The sequence below is a fragment of the Bombina bombina genome, chromosome 2 (assembly GCF_027579735.1).
Source record: "Bombina bombina isolate aBomBom1 chromosome 2, aBomBom1.pri, whole genome shotgun sequence".
NCBI lineage: Eukaryota > Metazoa > Chordata > Amphibia > Anura > Bombinatoridae > Bombina > Bombina bombina.
Window position 1 is genome coordinate 700,347,790 of NC_069500.1, and position 18,539 is coordinate 700,366,328.

The window sequence follows — 18,539 nt, forward strand, 5'->3', positions numbered from 1 at the left end:
TAAAGAATTAGAGCACTTAGATTACCTACATAAACTACACCCACAAGATGAAGATATTCTTCATCAACTAAATTTTTACAGAACCAAACTGAGGTCTCACTTGCATATCAAAGCCCAAACCATAGCATACAAACTGAAGCAGAAATTTTATCTCGAGGCTAACAAACCAGGACGTCTATTGTCTAGATCACTAAAAAACAAACAGGCAAAAACATACATTCACTCAATTAATAACCCCAGAGGCAAGAAAGTGGAAGACACGAAACAAATAGCAGACATTTTTAAAAATTACTACCACACTCTATATAATCTTTATCCTGCCAGGTGAACGAAAGACCATGAAATTAAATGCAAGACATATTTAGATAACATTCAAGCCCCAACAATTTCTGAAACGGATAGGGAAATGCTACAAGCACCAATAAATAGCAAAGAAATTAGTGAAGCAATTAGAACACTGAAACCCGAAAAAGCACCAGGCCCAGACGGATTCTCCGGGTCTTATTATAAATTATATACTCAGTTACTAGTACCACATTTATTAAAAACCTTTTGCCAGGTTGAGAATGGGGAAGTCTTACCAGATTCCATGTTACAAGCGTTCATCACTGTTATCCCTAAGTCGGGAAGGAAGGCCAACACACCAGCTAATTTTCGCCCAATCTCCTTGCTAAATATAGATCTGAAGGTATACGCTAAGGTCTTGGCATTCAGGCTCAATAAAGTATTACCACTACTGATTTCCCCAGATCAGGTGGGGTTTGTACCGCGGAGAGAGGCAAGAGATAACACTGTTAAACTTTTAAACATCTTGGATTATATAAATAAAAATAATATTCCCTCTGTATTTTTATCAACAGACGCCGAGAAAGCGCTTGATCACTTAGATTGGTCCTTTCTCGAGACTACACTTACCAAATTCAATATTCCACCTCTATTTATAAACAAAATTATGGCCCTATATTCATTCCCCACAGCACAAATTAGAATAAATGGCACGCTTTCTGAACAATTCGAAATACGAAACGGCACACGTCAGGGATGCCCACTTTCCCCACTCCTATTCATCCTATCATTGGAAATACTTGCATGCAAAATTCGATCAAACGACAATATAAAAGGGATCAACATTAAGCACAAAGAATATAAACTTTCCATGTTTGCAGATGACGTTTTGATGTCCTTATCTGACCCTTTTAAATCTCTCTCCGCGGTGCAGACAGACCTACTAGACTATGGAGCGGTCTCAAATCTTTTAATAAACGCAAGTAAATCACAAATATTACCAATACACATATCTACCTCCGATATAACTATTATTAAGAACAAATGTTCCTTTATAGTTAATCAGAAGCCCATTAAATACTTGGGAATATATCTATCGAATAACTTAGATTCAATCCGCTCAATTAACTATTCTAAATTATTGAACACCATTTCAAATCAAGCCTCGTCTTGGATGTCAAAAAATCTATCTTGGATAGGGAGGGTAAATTCAGTCAAAATGGTGTTACTGCCAAAAATCTTGTACATCCTTCAGGCACTATCCCTACCTAACACTAACATATATATACAGAAATTACAAAAAGTATTCCACTCTTTCATTTGGAAGAAGAAACCACCTAGGGTGAACCAGGTGTCTATGTTTGCCCATAGAGATATGGGGGGGTTTGGGGTACCCAACATAATTTTATACAAACAGGCTATCTCACTCCAAAGAATTCTAGAATGGAGTAGATACAATTCCACAGACCTTAAACACTGGGTTCAACTTGAACAAGACATTTCAGACATACCACAATTAGGTGGGATATGTTGGTTGCCTCACTCATTATCAGCACCACTGATCTCCCCCTCTCCTACAATCACAAACACGATAACAGATTGGAAATATATACGCAATAAATATTCAGGTATCTCCAGTGCTTACTCGCCCCTGACCCCAATCTTGGCAAACTCTGAATTCCCAGAAGGTAGAGGGCACCAAACAGGAGGGGATAAAAGCTTGAAGGGATATATCCCAATTGCACTAATAACCAACTTGGGTAAATTATTACCCAGAAACGAACTAGATGAATTAGGTGCTGGGTTTTCTGAACGATGGTTAAGATATCAAGTTAATCACTATATAACAACACATAGGAATAGGGATAATTTACTGAGAACACCAACACCCTTTGAGCTAATGTGCATTTCTAATGCTCCACAAAAAGGGATCATATCCATTCTATATAAATTATTGCTCTCCGCCACATCTCCCAAACCCCATGGTTTTGTGAAGGGATGGGAGCGAGAACTCCTAGGGAAGCAAGACCCTAAAACATGGGAAAACATCTTCCACAGTATAACCCATTCGGCACACACAACACAAGCATTAGAGACTAACTACAAAATACTGTTCCGATGGTACCTAACACCAAATAGAATGAAATACCTATTTCCAACAGCCAACGGAAAGTGCTCGAGATGTAAACGCGAAGTGGGGGACATGGGTCATATCTGGTGGTCTTGTACAAAAAATAATACCTACTGGGCTGAAATAATAGGATAAATAAATAAGGCTTTATCATGCAACTTATCCCTTACTCCACAGGTTTGTTTATTTAATATACTCAAGGAGATTAAGTGCTCTATCAGGAGGAACATTGGGCATATCATGCTTAACACAGCCAAACAACTTATAGCTTCGGTATGGAAGTCCGAAGTGACTCCCACAATTGAATTATGGATAGCAAAAGTTAAGAGTGTTTTGATGTTGGAGAGGTACTTCTATTTTAAAACTAACCGCTTAACAATGTATAACGATCTGATGTTTTATTGGGAGTTGTATTTGGGTTCTAGATAGATGAATTGATAGCACTTTCATGTGATATGTCTCATGTATCAGTGTCATAACGTATTATCCAGATTACTATCCAGCTTAGTCAAACTCAGTCATTCCAAAAACCTTATATCCTTTAAACCAGGGGTGTCCAAACTTTGCTCTCCAGAGGTTTTGGAACTACATTTCCCATGATGCTCAGCTAGATAAAATGCTGGCTGAGCATCATCGGAAATGTAGTTCCAAAACCTCTGGAGAGCAAAGTTTGGACACCCCTGCTTTAAACCAAAATTCACCAGACTCTGCAATATATGTTCGTAGTTATTATGTTTAATTTTTGTTACTGTTGATTTCATATTGTTGTAAACTCACTAGGGTCTTCCTAGGTATATTACACTAATAACCCCTATGTTAAAGTTAGAATATATCATCTGATAGTCTAGGAAATCATAGGTACAGGGCACGGTCGAAACAACTATGTACTGTGGAACAGCATTCTATTATGTAACTGAATTTACATGGATTGTATTTCTGTACTTATTGAAAAATTAATAAAGAAACAAAGAAAAAAAATAAAAATGATTTAAACATAAATATGAAATGTATTTGAAACTACGAAATGACTGTTTGCTAAAATGTAATGAGATTGTCAGCTCCCACGCCAAAAAAATCATTTTTAAAATTATTTTGCAAAAAAATTACTGTAACAGAGTTTATGAATGATGAGTATTAGACAAGTTAAAGACCTGAACGGAAAAACTTAATTTTTATTAGATTGAGACAGCTTTAATTTGAAAAAGAGCTTAAAGGGACAGTTCACCTAAAGAATTTCTCCCATTTAAATTGTTCCCAATGATCCATTTTAGCTGCTGGAGTTTATTAAATTGTTTACAAGTAACTCCTTTACCCATATTTTGGCCTTTGAAATACCTGATTTAGCTTGTGGTATCCCAACCTATACTGAAAGTTTTGATACTGGTGTCTCAGCTATGGAATAGCCTAAGTAAACACAGTCAGCAGAAGAAATTACACTCACAGTGGGGTACAGGATAGTTAAGTAATAAAATAATAATTTTCCATTGTTCTCTCTATGTATTGAGCTGTAGTTTAGTTTAGACAAATATAAGACAAGGAAGCAAGTGTGTGTACACAAAGTGATAACATAATTAGATCTGATATTACCTGAAGCTTAACCCATTGTAATAGGCTGTGGTTTAAAAGCACAAAATCAGCTACTTCATATACAGTACACAAATAAACCTGAAAATGCAATTTCTCATACATTTTATACTCTGGAGCTGGTATAATAAGTCATTGAAAATACATTCATATAAAAACAATTTTACAGTGTACTGTCCCTTTAAAGAGTTAACCTATACAAAAATGCAATTGTGGAGACTAAAATATACCCCATAATTCCCTATAATTAAGTTATCTGTAATTGAAACAACATGCAAACAACTGAAAAAGTAATAACATTAAATATACAAATCAGTGCACACAACAAAAAGTTTCAAACTTGGTAAGTCTGACGTTGCCTTACTAAATCTTTAAAGCAGTGGTCTCAAAGTACTGGCCCTGGGGCCATATGCAGCCCTCAAGATAGTTTAATCTGGCCCTCCCTTGTTTACTAGGTACATTATTAATTTGACCCCAACAGTTATTAAGAGGTGTAACAAGTTGAAGTTTTATAACGGCACTCACAAGCTAAATATAAAGACAAGCAGGCATTGTACAGTGTAGACTCCCATTATGCACTGCTTGTATAAATGTAACTTTTTATTCAATTCCAGAATGATCACTTCAGTTGGCACTCACCAGATAAATATACACAACTGTGTATGTCTATTGAGGGCTACGACTCCCATCATGCTCTACTTCTTGGGTAAATGTCACTTCTAGTTTTTGTAATATCCATGGGATAACAACACTTGGTCAGTGGGCCCCGGATACAATGAGTTTGTTACCCCTGCTTTAAAGGTTAGGAAAGCCATAATGTAACTTGCATGATTCAGATAGAGCATGTCATTTTAAGACACTTTTAAATTCACTTCTATTATATTTTAATTGTTCTCTTGGTATCCTTTATTGAAAATAATATGTACGTATCCTACAGTACTGGGAGCTAGCTGGTAATTGGTGGCTACACAAATTGTTCTCTTGTCATTGGTTTACCAGATGTGTCCAGCTAGCTCCCAGCAGTACATTGCTCTGAAGCTGACTTTAACAATATATTTAATCCCTTTGCATGTGTTAAAGACACCGTTATATACAAACAATAGTACAATAATTACATGCTCTAACATATTTTACCATTTTCTTTTTGCACTTTTATATCTCTTTAAGAGCAAGATTACAAGTCACGCTGCAATTCAGTTGTGAAAACACTGCACGTGTTATGGCTTTTTTTCGCATTTGGGGATGCACAGCTATTACACATTGCAAAATAACTTATTTTGCGCCCTTGTTAAACCACATAATCTAAACAGCCAAATCGCGTGCGTGTTCACATATTCCCCATAGAAGTCAATAGAGAAGACACATAGAAAGAAAAAAAAACCTATTCTGTTGCGCAAAGCCCATGATGTATTCTCCTCGAAAAGTGTACATGAAAATGCGAATATTTAATTTTGCGAAAAGGTTTTCGTAACGGAATATGTTCTATTTATTTATAAATATTTCACTATATATGTGATTATTTTTTGACTGATATATCTATTTATAGCGAGATATATATATATGTCTAGATATCTCGAGATCTATATGCGAATATCTCTTTGAAAATCCATCTGAGATATTGTTTAATGGGCATAAGATTGTAATGTAAAATATTTTCATCATCTCCATTGTTAAACATATCTCTCTACATATAAATGCATGTTTCTCTATGTATGTGTATGTATGTCACTGTAAAATCGCTGCGTCTGCTTTTTTTCCCTAACACCTGCAAACTTCTATCTTTGAGCCCTTATAACTTTTGTGTGCAATATTTTTAAAACATAATTTTGATTATACAGTGTTAATATAAGTTTACTTTGTAATTTTTTTTTTAAGTGTTTCGTGAAACTTATGTTGCGGAAAAACTTAACTACACACAGAAAGGATTGTTGTGTAAAAGGCAATTGCACTCACACAATCGTGATTTTTCAAGATTTGTAATAGCTCTGCAATGGAAATTGATTGCGAAAAGACCATAATTGTGCGTGGAAAACCCATACCACGTGACTTGTAATCTTGCCCAAGTGTTGTCATTATAACCAAACTCCACTGCACCTGCACTATTGCTTTCCATCAAACTATTAGCACTGTATCAATGGAAACAACATTCATACAAGACCACCAAACTGACAATGTTATTTATAAAGTTAGAGAATTCAAACAAATACTACTTTAATACAACCTAATACTATTTGTCCTAGGCACAGACAAAGGGACAATAAAGTGAATATTCCTTTATCTATGAGGTGGCTGACACAGGTCCCCCAGTTGCAAGATGGTAGTAAACAAAAATGAGGTGCTGGTTATGGCTGAGGTAAGTGCATCTGCACATCGACTGGCACAATGGCATTAGCAAAAGTACATTCTGTGCAGTGAAATACAGTCTAGGCATTATTAGAAACATATTAGCGTTACTGCCTCTTTAACAGCATGACGTGATAGGATACATAGTTATAGATATCCCCATCATCATTGGTGATGTCATCCACGACACGGCCTAGAGAAAAGAAGAGTTTCATTTCAAAAATGCCCAATTTTTTTTGCATTTAAAGGGATATGAATCCCAAATATTTTCTTTTGTGATTCAGACAGAGCTTACCATTTAAAAAAAGTTTCCAATTTACTTCTATTATCAAATTTGATTAATTCCCATGATATTCTTTGTTAAATAGATACCTAGGTAGGTGTCTGGAACACTACATGGTAGGAAATAGTGCTGCCATTCAGTGCTCTTGAAAATGAATAACATTCTTGCAAAACTGTTGCTTTATTGTGCTCCAGAAATGGGCCGGCTCCTAAGCTTATGTCTCAGCTTTTCAACAAAAGATACAAAGTAAATAAAGAAAAAATGATAATAGAAATAAATGAGAAAGTTGTTTAAAATGGCATGCTCTATCTGAACCATGAAAGAATTTTTTTGGGGTTCATATCCATTTAAGCAATGACAAATCCTGAACACCCCCCCCCCTAACTTCTGTACATGAGTGATAACTTAAATGGTTACTTTAATATGACTTTGCATAACTGACTGCCGCACAAACCTAGTGAAATGCTCCAATGTGTTCATCTCGCCCCAGTTATGTAATTTTGAGAGAGGTTGGACATCCGTGATTATCATAAAAAGATATGACAGAAGGAGGACACAAATATCCTTTTTATTTATCTTAAGAACATTGCTCTTTACTTTTAGCAATGCGTGCAGATCCAGTGTACAACACATGGAGACAAAACACCCTTGTTCAGACATAAGACAAGTTACAAACAATGATTCACACATTAATATTATTAACATCATGGTAATAACACAAAACTGAGGCACTTCTGCTGTGATCTTTGATTAGTCTATAAGAGGCCCACACACACATAGATGTTCCACTGAAAGATAAAGCTATATGTCTACTGTTAGAAGACTTAAGGATTTGTTTTCCTCCTCCAAAAAGATCTCCTACAAATGTCACTCTACAATCCTACCACAAGGTAACCATGTAGATAAAGAGAAGCTTTCATTTAATAGAACGTGTAAATCACATTTGGATTTTGAGAAACTCTTCCGTTAATGATAAAATTAGCCTGTATTCCTAGTTAATAATAATAATTATTATTATTATTATTTGAAAATCCAGTGCTTCCATTTGAAAGATATTAACAGTGAACCCCACTTTTTAAATCTACTGGTCAGTTGTCACATAAAAGTGTCAAGCAGATCACATTCTAAAAAAAAAACCTTTTGCATTGAGAGCTACTAATTTTACATAAACATTACTTAACTATACCAAAGTAAAGGATATCACGTTATCTCTTCTGTATATAATGATTAATATTCAAGTATAAAAAAGTTAGGAGTGGTAAGAGTTAACGAGGTGTTTACTTATCTAACTACAATTTACACTGGACATCATTTCCCAAAAAATGTAAAAGTGTAAAACTGTTTAATGGTAGATGACATATCTGGGGATATGGTACTTGGCTCAGCTATTTCTGTAAATGTTATAGTAACTTTGTGAGGTTTTTCGGTAGTAGTTGCCTCTATATAGGCCTGAGAATCCTTATTAAATTTCTCGACAGTGTTAAAAACTTGAATAGAATTTCATGTGTTGAGTAAACTGGTAACAGCAGTTTCTTCTGTATCTGTTTCAAACACACCTTGCCATTACAGAAAACACAATCATTTATTTGTTTATTGTTCAGAAGCGGTTGCCTTTCAGTTCTAGTATGCTGGTGAGAAGGCTTCCTGTGCTTACTGTGGTAGCTGAAGGTGAAACACTATAATAACAAAATTATTATTTTTCCTTTTGAAACTGGGATTCCAAAAGAGTCATGTTCAATGCAATATCCATGTGTTTTTCTTACAGAATTTCTTTAAAAACAGGTGCTGAAAGGCACTATTATGTTGTTTGTCTTAACATGCTTTGGATATTCAAAAATTAGCAATACTAATGTAATAAAATATGCCATTGGTTGATAGTACAGACAGTCTTAATGGTAGTTTGTTGGTCACTGTTGTGCAAGTAATTCTTTATTGTTAAAGCTGTTAATAGTTGTTAATAGGGGCAAGTTTTCTGAAAGTCTGAGTAAATGACACAAAGGTATAATTGTCACATTGATCAAGCTTAATACGTCTTGCCAGTTTGGGGACAACACCACGCAAAGAACGAAGACCCATTCTCTGCTCCTCATACCAGATTTTTTCCATCCCATTAATCTCTTTCCGAGCAGTCAGGTAAAAGGGTGAATTAACTTCCATCTGGGTAGGTGGGCGATAAGTATACATGAACTTATACAGAAGACAGTAAGGACACCGTCTGTGTCCCTTTGAATGTTCATGGTAAATCCTCCCATAGCATATCTTGTTAGGGTTAGCTTGCTTGTCTCGCTTCACACAGTCTGTTCTAGCAAAGAAAGGACGATTGTTTGAATCTTTGAGCAACTCAATATCACCATACATTAGGTCTGCATGTTCCTGTAAAGTCCTCATGTTTAGAAACTGACTGTTGTATTTCACCACAGAGGACAACAATGGCGATGGACCATCATCACCTAGGCAACCAGTCCGCCACATTTCCTCCTCATCTGCTAGGGAGAAGTAGACTATGTGACGTGAACGAGAGCCAGACATGCCAGCTTTATTAAGTACTCTCAGCTTTTCTTTGAGCTTCTGAGAGGAGGAGTTGAAGACACTACTTGTGATAGAGAAGCCAGCTCCAGCATTCTTCAGGATACGGTCTAAGCCTCTTCGTATGGCATGTAGAGAGGTTGCCAAAAAGTCGGAGCCATCAGTTTTTTTCACTGTCACATAAAAGTCCTCTAGAAGTTCATTCAACTTCACTGCAGGAACCTTAATAAAAATACAAACAACATCAAGCTCAAAAAGAAGTTTTCAGATATTATCAACATTGTACAAATAAAAACAGGACTTAATAAAATATTAATTAAAACTTTATTTTAATAGTATTAAAATTAGTTTAACATGCATTAAATTGTGCTGCAACAAAACATGTAAACTTTACAAGGCTTAGATCACTCAGTTATCATCTAAAGGGACATAGCTTTCCCTACAAAAAAAAGAAATAATGTGAGGAAATCCAAAGGAGTAGTCTTGTGTGTGTCCAGCAGTCATGTGATTACCACAACAATGGCAAATACCTCACATCTTTTCTCCTATTTGGAACCCCCCCCCAAAAAAGCCTCTAGAACTTTATAGATGCATCAGTGATCAGCTGGCTAGCCTAGTGTCAAGGCCTTGATCCTTAATGTAAATGCACATATATGGGTATATGGTACCTAAACAATGGAAGAAGTGGGGGTAAAATAGACAACATGCAATGAAAGCTTTAAATAGGAAGATGTCATATTTTTTGTTTGATACACTAAGGGTTTTCATGACTATTGCTAATGCATTATGTGTTTAATTCCAACATTTAGAAAAGACAGAATATTATTTACAGAGCTGACTTTACTGTCCCTTTAACCTCTGCAAAAGGTTTTAAACAACTTTCCATTTTACTTCTATTATCTAATTTGCTTTGTTCCCTTAGTATCCTTTGTTGAAAAGTATACCTAGGTAGGCTCAGGAGCAACAATGCATTACTGGGAGCTAGCTGTCGGTTGATGGCTGCACATATACCTCTTGCCATTGGCTCACCTGATGTGCAGAGCTAGCTACCAGAAGTGTGTTGTTTCTCCTTCAACAAAGGATACTAAGAGAATAACATAAATTTGATAATAGAAGTCAATTGGAAAATTGTTTCAAGTTACAAGCTATACAGGAATCATGAAAGGGACAATAAAGTAAAAATTAAACTTTCATGATTCAGAAAAAGCATGCAAATTTAAACAACTTTCTAATTTACTTCTGCTATCTAATGTGCCTTGTTCTTTTGATATCCTTTGTTGAATAGCATACCTCGATAGGATCAGAAGAAGAAATTCCCTACTGGGAGCTAGCTGCTGCACGCATATGCCTCTTGTTGTTTGCTCATCCAATGTGCTCAGCTAACTCCAAATAGTGCACAACAAAGGATACCAAAAGAATGAAGCAAATAAGAAGTAAATTGGAAAGTTCTATAAAATTGTTTGCTCTATCTGAATCATGAAAGAATAAAGTTGGGTTTCATGTCCCTTTTAAGTATTATGTCTGATAGATTCTAAATGAAGGCAGCAGTCATATAGGATTGTATCTGTGTGTGGTATGACTGCCCTTCCCACAAGACCATTGTTAGTTCCTCAATAGATTGTTGTCCCAGTCCCACTCTGATTAATAAACTAATCGGTGTGATTTGCCTAGCAACTAGATGTGTGATCTGCCTAGCAACTAGATGTCTGAGAGCAAAATACTAGAAACCATCTGCACTTTCCCTGGAGCAAGTAATTCAAGAAGTTTATCATTTATACACTACAAATATAATCTCTGCTGAAATCAGAGATACCAGAGCTGTTGCTTATCTACTTGTGTACAATACCGCTAAACCTACAGAGATAATAGCCCCTTATTTATCTCTCTATAAAACAAACCAAATAAGTTAAATATGGTTCTAAACATCTGCCTTCTGCTTGCTTATTGTTATTTATTTAACACTAAAATGCTATATGCTGTTTATGCCTTTTGTTACTTGGTATCAAATATCATTAAATATTTTCCTTTGACCTACAAAGTTCTGTACAGATCACAAGTTTTATTTTATATGTGAGTATATTAGTAATATAACAATGTATATTATACATATGAAGGAAAACTATTTAAACCTGTTAAAAATATTTTTGGAAGGAAAAATGTTTTGGCTGTGTGCAACTTATGAACAGTAAAGTCAAAATGAAACAAATGGATTGGACAGAGCATTACATTTTAAAGCAACTTTCCAATTTACTTCTATTATCAAATATTGCTTAGTTCTCTTATTATCCTTTGTTGAAGGGTAATCCAAAGTGAGCTTAGGAGTGTGTACTTGTCTTCAGCCATCAGGCAGCAGTGTTTGCAACAATATTTTTAGCAATGTTATACATAGTAACAAGCAATGCTGCCATAGAATGTTTAAGACACATGCATGCTCCTAGGCTTCTATCAGTTTACCTAGGGTTTAGAGCAGTGATTTTTAACCTTTTTTTTGCCGTGGCACACTTTTTTACATTAAAAAATCCTGTGGCACACCACCATCCCAAAAATTTTAAAAAATCACACATTGTAGCCTAATACAGCATATATATATATATATACACACATAAACACACATACTGTATGTATTGTGCTGTTACGCCATGCCTCCTACAAACTACCCCTGCACTGGGAGTAAAAAACAAGCAAAGTTTAAAAAATATGTCACACTGTTGTCAGTCTGCCGTGGCACACCTGAAGATCTCTCACGGCACAATAGTGTGCCACGGCACACTGGTTGAAAAACACTAGTTTAGAGCAATGCTATACATAGTTACAAACACTGCTGCCATAGAATGCCAGACACGTGCACGCTCCTAAGCTTCTATCAGTTTACCTAGGATTTATTAAAATGTTATACATACAGTAGTTACACCACTGCTGCCATAGAATGCTATAGATAGGTGCACGTTCCTAAGCTATTATCAGCCTACCAAGATTTAGTCTTCAAAAAGGACATCAAGAGCACAAAGTAAATTTAATTTACTGAATTGAATCATGAAAGTTTAATACTGACTTTACTGTCTACAGGTATAAATCGTTTTAATTTTAAATTCTCTCAGCACAGGACCACCCAATTTAAAAAAAAAAAAGTAAATTTATGCTTACCTGATAAATTAATTTCTTTTACGATATGACGAGTCCACGGATTTCATCCTTACTTGTGGGATATTAACCTCCTGCTCACAGGAAGTGGCAAAGAGCACCACAGCAGAGCTGTATATATAGCCCCTCCCCTTCCCCTCCACCCCCAGTCATTCGACCGAAGGTTTAGGAAGAGAAAAGGAAAGGCTAAAAGGTGCAGAGGTGACTGAAGTTTACAAAAAATAAAATAAATCTGTCTTAAAAGAACAGGGTGGGCCGTGGACTCGTCATACCGTAAAAGAAATTAATTTATCAGGTAAGCATAAATTTACTTTTCTTTTACAAAGATATGACGAGTCCACGGGTTTCATCCTTACTTGTGGGATACCAATACGAAAGCAATAGGACACGGATGAAAGGGAGGGACAAGACAGGAACCTAAACGGAAGGCACCACTGCTTGAAGAACCTCTCTCCCAAAAACCGCCTCAGAAGAAGCAAAAGTATCAAATTTATAACATTTGGAAAAAGTATGAAGGGACGACCAAGTCACAGCCTTGCAAATCTGCTCAACAGAAGCATCGTTTTTAAAAGCCCATGTGGAAGCCACAGCCCTAGTAGAATGAGCCGTAATTCTTTCAGGAGGCTGCTGTCCAGGAGTCTCATATACCAGGTGGATGATACTCCTCAGCCAAAAAGAAAGAGAGGTAGCCGTAGCTTTCTGACCCCTACGTTTTCCAGAATAAACAATGAATAATGAAGATGATTGACGGAAATCCTTGGTTGCCTGTAAGTAAAACTTCAAGGCACGGACCATGTCCAAATTATGTAACAGACGCTCCTTCTTAGAAGAAGGATTAGGACACAAGGAAGGAACAACAATTTCCTGATTAATGTTCTTATTTGAAACAACCTTAGGAAGAAATCCAGGTTTGGTACGTAAAACCACCTTATCTGAATAAAAAATAAGATAAGGCGAATAACATTGTAATGCTGAAAGCTCAGAAACTCTTCGAGCAGATGAAATAGCAACCAAAAACAGAACTTTCCAAGATAACAATTTAATATCTATGGAATGCATGGGTTCAAACGGAACCCCTTGAAGAACTTTAAGAACTAAATTCAAACTCCAGAGAGGAGTAATTGGTCTAAATACAGGCTTAATTCTAGTTAAAGCCTGACAAAAAGACTGAATATCCGGCACATTTGCCAAACATTTGTGAAGCAAAATTGACAAAGCAGAAATATGTCCCTTTAAGGAACTTGCTGATAACCTTTTCTCCAATCCTTCTTGGAGAAAACACAGAATCCTGGGAATCCTAGTTTTACTCCATGAGTAACCCTTGGATTTACACCAATAAAGATATTTACGCCATATCATATGATAGATTTTTATAGTGACAGGCTTTCGGGCCTGTATCAAAGACCGAATCAGAGAAACCTCGCTTAGATAGAATCAAGAGTTCAATCTCCAAGCAATCAGCTGCAGAGAAATTAGATTTGAATGTTGAAAAGGTCCTTGAATGAGAAGGTCCTGTCTCAAAGGAAGTTTCCATGGTGGCAGAGAGGACATGCCCACTAGATCCGCATACCAAGTCCTGCGTGGCCACGCAGGCGCTATCAGGATTACTGAAGCTCTCTCCTGTTTGATTCGAGCAATCACACGTGGAAGGAGAGGAAACGGTGGAAACACATAAGCTAGGCTGAACGACCAAGGCACTGCCAGGGCATCTATCAGTTCGGCCTGTGGATCCCTTGACCTGGATCTGTAACGTGCAAGTTTGGCATTCTGATGAGATGCCATCAGATCTAATTCCGGTCTGCCCCACTGGAGAATCAAAGAGGCAAACCCCTCCGGATGGAGTTCCCACTCCCCCGGATGGAAAGTCTGACGACTTAGAAAATCCGCTTCCCAGTTCTCTACTCCTGGGATGTATATTGCCGACAGAAAGCAAGAGTGGGCCTCCGCCCATTGGATTATCTTGGATACTTCTATCATCGCTAAAGAACTCCTTGTTCCCCCCTGATGATTGATATACGCCACAGTCGTTATATTGTCCGACTGGAATCTGATGAATTTGGCCGAAACTGAGGCCACGCCTGAAGCGCATTGAATATTGCTCTCAGTTCCAGAATATTGATTGGAAGTAGAGATTCCACCTGAGTCCAAACACCCTGAGCCTTCAGGGAATTCCAGACTGCACCCCAGCCCAGAAGACTGGCGTCCATTGTCACTATCACCCACGAGGGTCTGCGAAAAAATGTCCCCTGGGACTGATGATCCAGCGACAACCACCAAAGAAGAGAGTCTCTGGTCTCTTGATCCAGATTTATCTGAGGAGATAAATTTGCATAATCCCCATTCCACTGACCGAGCATGCACAGCTGCAGAGGTCTGAGATGAAAACGGGCAAACGGAATTATATCCATTGCCGCTACCATTAATCCAATGACTTCCATGCACTGAACCACTGATGGCCGATGAATGGACTGAAGTACCCGGCAAGTATTCAGAATCTTTGTCTTTCTGACCTCTGCCAGAAATATTTTCATGTCTACCGAGTCTATAAGAGTCCCCAAGAAGGGAACCCTTGTTTGTGGAACTAATGAACTCTTTTCTATGTTCACTTTCCAACCGTGAGATCTCAGGAAAGACAATACTATGTCCGTGTGAGATTTTGTCAAATCGATAAGTCGACGCCTGAATCAGAATATCGTCCAGCTAAAGCGCAACTGCTATGCCCCACGGTCTGAGAACCGCTAAAAGAGACCCTAGAACCTTTGTGAAGATTCTGGGTGCCATGGCCAACCCAAAAGGAAGAGCCACAAACTGAAAATGTTTGTCCAGGAAGGCAAACCTTAGAAACTGATTATGATCCTTGTGGATAGGGATATGAAGGTATGCATCCTTCAAGTCAACAGTAGTCATCACTTTACCTCTTCCTAGTATAACACAGGCAAAGAGAATGACTGGGGGTGGAGGGGAAGGGAATGCTGATATGACATCTAAGTCTAGATTACTATCTCTTTATTTCCAAAGTAATAATTTATTTGGTTCTCAGTTGGATTCTATTATTTCAACTGTTATTGGGGGAAAAGGGAGATTTTTTGCCTCAGGATAAAAAACCTAGGGGTAAATCTAAGGCTTCTAACCTTTTTCGTTCCTTTCGTCAAAATAAGGAACAAAAATCTAATCCTTTCCCCAAGGAATCTGTTTCCAATTGGAAGCCTTCCTCAAATTGGAATAAATCCAAGCCATTCAAGAAACCAGTCTTTACGTTCTGCAGAATCTCACACGAATCAACTAGTGTTGTTTCTTCGAAAACATGGTTGGAGGATCAATTTACCAAAAAGTTTCTTGATTCCTCAGACAAGGGTCACCTTTTTAGGTTTCCAGACAGATTCAGTGTCCATGACTCTGTCTCTAACAGACAAGAGACGTTTGAAATTGGTTGCAGCCTGTCGGCACCTTCAGTCTCAGTCATTCCCTTCAGTGGCTATGTGCATGGAAGTTTTAGGCCTCATGACTGCAGCATCGAACGCGATTCCTTTTGCTCGTTTTCACATGAGACCTCTCCAGCTTTGTATGCTGAATCAATGGTGCAGGGATTATACAAAGATATCACAATTAATATCCTTAAATCCCAATGTTCAACACTGACGTGGTGGTTAAATCACCAGCGTTTAGTTCAAGGGGCTTCTTTTGTTCGGCCAACCTGGACTGTGATCACTACAGATGCAAGTCTTTCAGGTTGGGGAGCTGTTTGGGGATCTCTGACAGCACAAGGGGTTTGGAAATCTCAAGAGGCGAGGTTACCAATCAATATTTTAGTACTCCGTGCAATTCTCAGAGCTCTTCTAGCTAAAATAGCTAAAGACATGGATCTAACATCAATTTTGATAATATCAAAAATGGCATCACAAATAAAATTATTAGCATGTTGCAGCAAGCGAACAATGCTAGATATGTCAGAATCCAATTCTTGTTTTGCTAAATTCTCCAACCAAAAAGTTGAAGCAGCCACAACATCAGCCAAAGAAATTGCAGGCCTGAGAAGATGACCTGAATATAAATAGGCTTTCCTTAGATAAGATTCAAGTTTCCTACTATCGAAAGGATTTTTAAAAGAAGTACTAAGGAATAGTGGTACGTTTAGCAAGAGTAGAAATAGCCCCATCAACTTTGGGGATCTTTTCCCAAAACTCTATTGAAATTGCTGACAAAGGATACAATTTTTTAAACCATGAAGAAAGAATAAAAGAAGTACCAGGCTTATTGCATTCCTTAGAAATCATATCAGAAATAGCATCAGGAATAGGAAAAACCTCTGGAGTAACACAGGAGGTTTAAAAACAGCGTTTAAATGTTTACTAGTCAAGAGGACTGGCTTCCTCAATATCCAAAGTAATTAACACTTCTTTTAACAAAGAACGAATATACTCCATTTTAAATAAATAAGTAGATTTGTCAGTGTCAATATCTGAGGAAGGATCTTCTGAATCAGATAGATCATCATGAGAGGAGGATAAATCATTATGTTGTCGGTCAATTGAAATTTCATCAACTTTATGAGAAGTTTTAAAAGACCTTTTACGTTTATTAGAAGGCGGAAATGCAGACAAAGCCTTCTGAATAGAATCAGTAACAAATTCTTTAAAATTCATAGGTATATCATGTACATTAGAAGTTGAAGGAACTGCAACCGGCAATGTACTATTACTGATGGACACATTATCTGCATGTAAAAGTTTATCATGACAACTATTACAAATGACATTTGGAGATATAATTTCCACAATCTTACAACAAATGCACTTAGCTTTGGTAGAACCGATGTCAGGCAGCAAAGTTCCAACAGATACAGGATCAGATTGAGACATCTTGCAAAATGTAAAAGAAAAAACAACATATAAAGCAAAATTATCAATTTCCTTATATGACAGTTTCAGGAATGGGAAAAAATGCAAATAGCATAGCCCCCTGACATAGAGAAAGGTAAGAGGCAAAAAAGCAATGGGGTTTAAAATGAATGAAATTTTTTTTTGGCGCCAACAACATCCGGAAATGACACATTCGCGTCACTAACGACACAACCCTGTGTAAAGACTCGGCGTCAACTACGACGCCGGAAATGACGAACTTGCATCAACGGACGTACTTTCGAGCCAAAAAATTCTCGCGCTAAGAATGACGCAATAAAGTCTAGCATTTGGCGCACCCGCGGGCCTAATACTGCCCGCAATCTGCAAGAAAAATGTAGTCAATTTTGAAAAAAAAAAAGACTAAACCCCAGGTAAGAAAAATATTTCTTAAAATGTTTATTTTCCCCAAATATGAAACGGACAGTCTGCACAAGGAAATACATGAACCTGACTCATGGCAAATATAAGTACAATACATATATTTAGAACTTTATATAAATGCATAAAGTGCCAAACCATAGCTGGAGTGTCTTAAGTAATAAAAAACATACTTACCAAAAAGACACCCATCCACACAAAGCAGATAGCCAAACCAGTACTGAAACAGTTATCAGTAGAGGTAATGGTATATGAGAGTATATCGTCGATCTGAAAATGGAGGTAGGAGATGAATCTCTACGACCGATAACAGAGAACCTATGAAATAGATCCCCGTTAGGAAGACCATTGCATTTCAATAGGTGATACTCCCTTCACATCCCTCTGACATTCGCTGTACTCTGAGAGGAATCGGGCTTCAAAAAGCTCAGAAGCGCATAACGTAGAAATCTTAGCACAAACTTACTTCACCACCTCCATAGGAGGCAAAGTTTATAAAACTGAATTGTGGGTGTGGTGAGGGGTGTATTTATAGGCATTTTGAGGTTTGGGAAACTTTGCCCCTTCTGGTAGGATTGTATATCCCATACGTCACTAGCTCATGGACTCTTGCCAATTACATGAAAGAAACTGGTGTTAAAAATATTTATCTCCATTAATCCTTTGAGTGCTAAGCACTTTCCCACCTGGGTGCTAAGCTGATTTAAGTTTTTTTTTTTTATTAGGCGATTACCTTTTCAACGGTGGGTCTTGGGGGCCTGTAGCTGCTTAGATGCCTGAGATACAGGCTTCAAAGCAGCATGTCCCCTTTGCCTATACTTGTCATTTTATAATAAAGTTGCGCAGTGACATCATCACGCAAGACGTGAAGCCCAGGAGATGCCGGTCACTACACAGGCCTGATCGCCGGGGTAGGAGCGGGTGGGAGTCCCCAGGTCTCCCTCAAGGTGGGAGAGTGCTAGCGATG

General features: G+C 37.4%; 1 protein-coding gene across 2 annotated transcripts in view; it reads right to left on the minus strand.

The window, feature by feature from the left end:
- Positions 1-7,175: 7,175 nt before the first annotated feature.
- KIAA1958 (KIAA1958 ortholog) overlaps positions 7,176-18,539 on the minus strand; it is a 352,343-nt gene continuing 340,979 nt past the window's right edge. For both annotated transcript variants that reach the window (XM_053702682.1, XM_053702683.1), the window contains one exon: positions 7,176-9,374. In XM_053702682.1, the coding sequence (XP_053558657.1) occupies positions 8,571-9,374 (804 nt within the window). In that variant the 3' untranslated portion in view covers positions 7,176-8,570. The remainder of the gene's footprint in view (positions 9,375-18,539) is intronic.